The sequence below is a fragment of the Cydia splendana genome, chromosome 6 (genome assembly GCF_910591565.1).
Source record: "Cydia splendana chromosome 6, ilCydSple1.2, whole genome shotgun sequence".
Classification (NCBI taxonomy): domain Eukaryota; kingdom Metazoa; phylum Arthropoda; class Insecta; order Lepidoptera; family Tortricidae; genus Cydia; species Cydia splendana.
This window is the reverse complement of record NC_085965.1, coordinates 8,929,875-8,935,705: the sequence shown is the minus strand read 5'-3', so window position 1 is coordinate 8,935,705 and position 5,831 is coordinate 8,929,875. Positions and strand designations below refer to the sequence as shown.

The 5,831-nt window shown below is 40.2% G+C and overlaps 1 protein-coding gene across 1 annotated transcript; it reads left to right on the top strand.

Annotated features, from left to right (window-relative positions):
- The first annotated feature begins 1,174 nt into the window (after positions 1-1,174).
- On the top strand, positions 1,175-3,538 carry LOC134791296 (trehalase-like). Its single transcript, XM_063762300.1, has one exon. It carries the CDS (start codon positions 1,484-1,486, stop codon positions 3,206-3,208), a length of 1,725 nt encoding a protein of 574 aa, XP_063618370.1. The 5' UTR covers positions 1,175-1,483; the 3' UTR covers positions 3,209-3,538.
- The last annotated feature ends 2,293 nt before the right edge of the window (positions 3,539-5,831 follow it).

Below are 5,831 nucleotides of genomic sequence, written 5' to 3'. Positions count from 1 at the left end.
CATAGATTTTTATTTATTTTATATTCAGCACTGCCGTGAATTCTGTTAATTGACTAAGCGAAAGCAAATGTCTCCGTTAAAGCTCCGTAAAATGCTTTCATATATGTCTGTCCGGCTGGTTCCTGTAGCTACCTAGCTACAGGTCGAATTTCTCAAGCGATTCTCGTAAAATTCGGTGTGCAGATTCTATATATTTATGTTTTTTGACAATTCACCTATTGGGTTTTTTTAATGGGGGAGTCATGGAGATTTGCGAGGTCACAGAGGTCATACTGGTTTTATATTTGAGGGACTTGAATTTAAAGGTGTAGTTAGGCCTGTGGTCCGCGGCTTAAACTGTGTTGAATAACCTTAGTTTTTGTCGGTGTTATGAATAATTTCAAACGCCTGACACAAGTTTTAGAGCAATATTCATTTGAAGATGTTTTATTTAGTTACTTATTGAGTTATTGTAGGATGTTATTAAGGATAGAGATTCCCCATGGCCTCAGTAATAAAAGCTTAAACAATTAGACAAGTGTAAGCCGTTTCGTACCATCCAACATACACATTTTCACAAAGTTTTCGACACCCTGAATACCTACTCTATTGTGTTTTTTATGGTTTTTCTTCTTTAAGGCTTTACATATTTTACAACTCCCCAGAGGGTAGAGACCCACAGGTTGAACAACATTATGGTATACTTTGCCGAGGTCGGTCCTTGTGATTGTTTGCTTCATTCTGTAGTTCTGTACTTAGGTGTGTCCCCAATAACCAAGGCCAGGTGCTTATATAATTACATTAATCTTTTTTAACTATTTGCAATATAATTGGAGCCTAAGTAAAATACCTTTACCTTCCATAAAACTCAATCTAAATCTTAATGCCAAGAAGCATTAAGCTACGTACTTAGTAGTGCGTGAACAAGTTTACTAGCTATTTAGATACTCGTTGTATCCATGAAATATAAACACGGAAAATTAATCATTCATAACAATCAGCTGATAACGTACTAGTGCGTGACGCAATCATTACATTATCAATAGCAAACTTAAAAACAGCAACGGATAAATTCGAACCACGCTCTTTTTCGATAGATAGTAGCAAATTTGTTAAGTGCAAATATAAATTTGTTACCATAAAGTATATTTATTTGTTCCATAAGGCTGACAAAGATACGAAATTTATAACGAAGGACGAGGTTAGACGGAGTTATCGAATTTGTTATAACTTAACGTCAGTTTGACAGTCTCCGTCGCGGAGATAGTACACGTTGTCTTCTAAAATGCGACCTAAATTCATAAAATCATCAGTGAAAGTGCTCTAGTTCTTCGTTACGTCAGACGGGATGGTGGATTCCAGGGATTAGCGAGAAGTGATCGAGTCGGTCATGGCTCTCGGCCGGTTAGGAGCGGTCGCGGCCCGGAAGCCAGTCGTCTCGCGCGCGTCGACACACGCTCGCCGCTCGTACGTTATGTTTACCGCGCGTAAAAAATAAATAAAAATGTTTACGCTACGGCTGCCGCTATACCCAGTACTGGGCTTGCTCAACGCCTACTCGCAGGCGTTCATCCCTTCCTGCAACTCTTCCATCTACTGCGCCGGCGAAATGCTACATCGCATCCAGCTCGCCAGGATTTTCCCGGATTCAAAAACTTTCGTTGACATGAAGCTATTGTTTTCTACGAACGATACGTTGGCAGATTTTGCTCAGCTGATGCACGACACGCATCGGAATCCTTCGCGTGAACAGCTTACCAAGTTCGTCGGAAAGCATTTCGAGCCAGGAAACGAACTGGAAAATTGGATGCCTCCTGACTTCAACCCATCGCCGCCTATACTAGATAGAATAATAGATCCGAAACTTAAAGTGTTTGCTAAAAATGTGATTGCCATTTGGGCAACATTGGGACGGAAAGTAAAACCTGTTGTTCATCAGCATCCTGACCGGTACAGCTTAATCTCAGTTCCTAATGGATTCATCGCACCTGGAGGTCGTTTTAAGGAGTTATACTACTGGGACTCTTACTGGATCGTACGTGGACTTCTACTCAGTGATATGGCAGAAACTGCCAAAGGTATGGTAGAAAATCTTCTGTATTTAGTTGACAAGTTTGGGTACATTCCAAACGGCAGTCGCATCTATTACTTAGGTAGAAGCCAACCACCTCTTCTTACGGCTATGGTTGCAGATTACTATGCCGTTTCGGAAGATCTCGCGTGGTTAAAGCGTCATATCCCTACTGTTGAAAATGAATTACGATACTGGTTGAATACAAAGAAAGTGACAGTCGAAATAAACGGGAACCAATATGTGCTCCTTCGATACTATTCTGATGAGGATGCCATAGGACCGCGACCAGAGTCATATTACGAAGACTATACTACTTCCCAGTTTTTACACTCAGAGGATTTGCGCCAGGTATTTTATAAAGAGATGAGGAGCGCGGCTGAAAGTGGTTGGGATTTTTCCACTCGCTGGTTCGTGACTGCTAGCTCAGATCCCGTCGGAAACCGGACTGATGTTCACGCCTCGCGCATTCTGCCGGTCGACCTAAACTCAATCTTTGCTGGGGCTCTTCAACTCGCTGGTGACTTGAGAGTCCTTCTCAACGACCACCGTGAGGCGCAAAAGTGGTACAGCCTCGCTAAATACTGGAGAAGGTCGATTGAGAATGTGCTGTGGGATACTTCCGACGGGACATGGTATGACTACGATTCTATGGCCAAAGCAAGAAGGAAGCATTTTTATCCAAGCTGTGCTACGCCTTTGTGGGCGGGAGCGGTGGAGAAAGAAGATGCTCCAAAATACGCTGCGCGTTTAGTAAGTTATTTGCATTCGTCCGGAGGACTCGATTTTCCTGGAGGAATCCCATCATCTCTTCTCCATTCTGGCGAGCAGTGGGACTATCCAAACGCATGGGCTCCAATGCAAAGCATACTCATAGGAGGGCTTGACAAAAGCGGTCACGAAGAAGCTCGAAAGTTAGCGAAAGAACAAGCTAAGCTTTGGATCCGCTCGAACTACTTAGGGTACAACAGGTACACCAAGATGTTTGAGAAATATAGTGCGGTCCAGCCGGGATATCCAGGGGATGGTGGGGAATATGGGGTGCAGGTTGGTTTTGGGTGGACGAATGGGGTAATATTAGAATTATTAGCAAATTACAGAGACGAGTTGCTTGATCAAAGTGCGGGAACGTCACTACCGTACGCGCGGCAAGTGTAAATTGGACTTTATAAAAAAGTGATGTACCTAAATACTAAATACGTAATTATATCATATCAGAATCGCGTATGAACAATGGCCTTTAACTTAAATAGATAAATAAACACGCTTTACTGAAATGAAATAAAGAACAAAGAGGAATTGATAGTACGAATTATTAAAATAAATATATAGTTGAGATATAAATTGTCGTTGAACGCGGAAGGAAGTGAGACATATTATTTATACCTATTTGTATGTAACTATGTATAGGAGTGAATGTAATGTGATATACAGTCGCTGTGGATCGCGTGTACCTAGTTGTTGTATTTAATGATAAGTCGGTAATTAAAAAACTGAGCAACGTGATTAACCTACTCAGAGTTTTATTATTATCCTCCCAATCACTTGTTGGTAACCTAACTGCTTTTAACGTTAATGTCTTAAATTAAACAATAGCAAATAAGATTTAACTATTCGACTTTAATACTTACCATTTTAGCCTAGGTAATATTAATATCGCTTAATCTGTGGATGAAGTTATCAAGTAGGTAGAAAGCATGATAGTTCAAATCCCGGCTCACATCTCCAAAACTTTTATTAGAATTTATATAATAACCTTTTCACATCACCTAATCAGAAAATGGATTTTTCTTCCCTGCTAGGAGGGATCAAAGTGGCACTTTTCTGTTCAACGACATTTCATTGCCAGTATAAAATATTAATATAATTAACTATGAACATCGTATGTGTATGTACAGCCTGGCAAAAAAGAGTAGAAATTAAAAAGTGGCAACACTGTAGTGTCAACACTAAAGGCCGTAACACACTATCGAACCGCACCGCGACCTTGGTGCGTCGCACCCATAAGTGAGAGCGAGAAAGAGATATCTGTTTCTCGCTCTCACTTATGTGTGTGACGCACTAAGGTCGCGGTGCGGTGCGATAGTGTGTTACCACTTTAAGTTTTTTTTATTTTCCTCATAGTTGATGTGAAAAGCAGTATGTGTCACACGGTATCAAAATTATTTCTTCTTGGGCGTTAACACTTGAATCCCTCATTACGCTCAGGATTCTACTTTAGAATCCCTCACTACGTTCGGGAATCCATACTACGTAGAATCCATCGCTTCATTCAGGATTCAATATACGCCCTTGACGGAAATATATCATTTTGATCCCTTGTAACACAAGCTACTATTGAAACTAACAAGGTGTTTTTCGTTGACGCTCCCTCAGGGAATTTCGTTAAGATGCAGCCGGGAAAGTGTTAAGAGAAGGGGGACTCTTAGAGATCATTCCTCCCGTAGGTACAATTTCTCTATCCGACTGTTGAATAAACAAAACTGTCTAATCCTCCTTTGTCGTCGGGCTTTGTTCGGATTTTTTAGAGGGTGCCTCAGGCGTCAAGTTAGGCATAAACCGCCCAACTTTGTATGAAGGTTTTATACCATGAAGGCGCCGCACAGAAGCGGGGACCAACAGTAGGTATGCCAGTGGCCGTAGCAGAGTGACGGTAGGCCAATTATCATTACCCGCTATACTGCATCCACCTCATTTATGCCTGTATTGTACCATCAGCCTGGCCTGGTATACAAGTGCATGGCGAATTTATCAATGAATTCATTTATAATATCTCCATGCAATTTCGCAGCTCACTGTATATTGACCTCCATTGACCATAATCAGGAATATAGTAACAGCACCAGTCATGGGACATTTAAGAGGAAATTTGGAGTATTTATGATATTTCCCTTGTACATGTAAATGGTCTTCCGCTTAGCGTGTTAAAAGATGAAAGTCCTATCCGCCTTTCATGTTTTAGGCGTGTTGTATCAAAGATACTGCAATGAGTTTCCACATAATTAACAAATTAAAACTATGCTTTTTTTCTCCAGTCATGGACACCAAAGCTCCAGTAATGGGCCCCCGGTAATGGACGTGGATCCAGTAATGGGCCCCCTATAATGGACATTGCTCTATCAGTATAAAATATTGAAATGGGGAATAAGTTATGGCAAAAAAATCAATTTTTGGTATAAGCTTTTATCGCTGAATGTATTTTTCTTTCCACAGCCAATTATTATTGTATTAGATTCATCGAGACAATTCTAATATACCCAAACACAATTAGTTAGGGTTTATTGCGATAAAGTTTCCCATGGCCACCTCCTGTCTCCATCATCAGATCAAGTCCATGTTATCATAATATTGCATTATCATCCGATTTGCGTACTTAATTACGTACTTACACAAAATTTCAACTGAATCGGAAATCGAAAAGTGGGTCAAATTCAGCTACCAAGATTTGACCCACACTAACTAACAAGGCAAGTTAAATAAAAGTTTGGAAAAACGATATTAATTTATCCTAAGTCCGAGAATACCTCCTGGTTGACATATTTCGTAACTACATTTTACTTCTGTATTGTTTAAAACATGAAATTATGGCATTGCAAGCATCATTATGTCAATTGTCCCATCATAGGAGGTATGCAGTTTTACAGCTCCTATAATGGGATTGGGCCAAATACCACTATTTTTTTACATCTGTGGAGTCACAACATAGTGTGTTGTATACCTTATCTCATGGTAAATGCAATTAACAAAACACATTCTAGTTTTCATCAAGTATTAATTAATT

What these genes read in the sequence shown, in the direction of transcription:
- LOC134791296 (XM_063762300.1), top strand. Translation starts at nt 1,484, where the DNA reads ATGTTTACGCTACGGCTGCCGCTATACCCAGTACTGGGCTTGCTCAAC.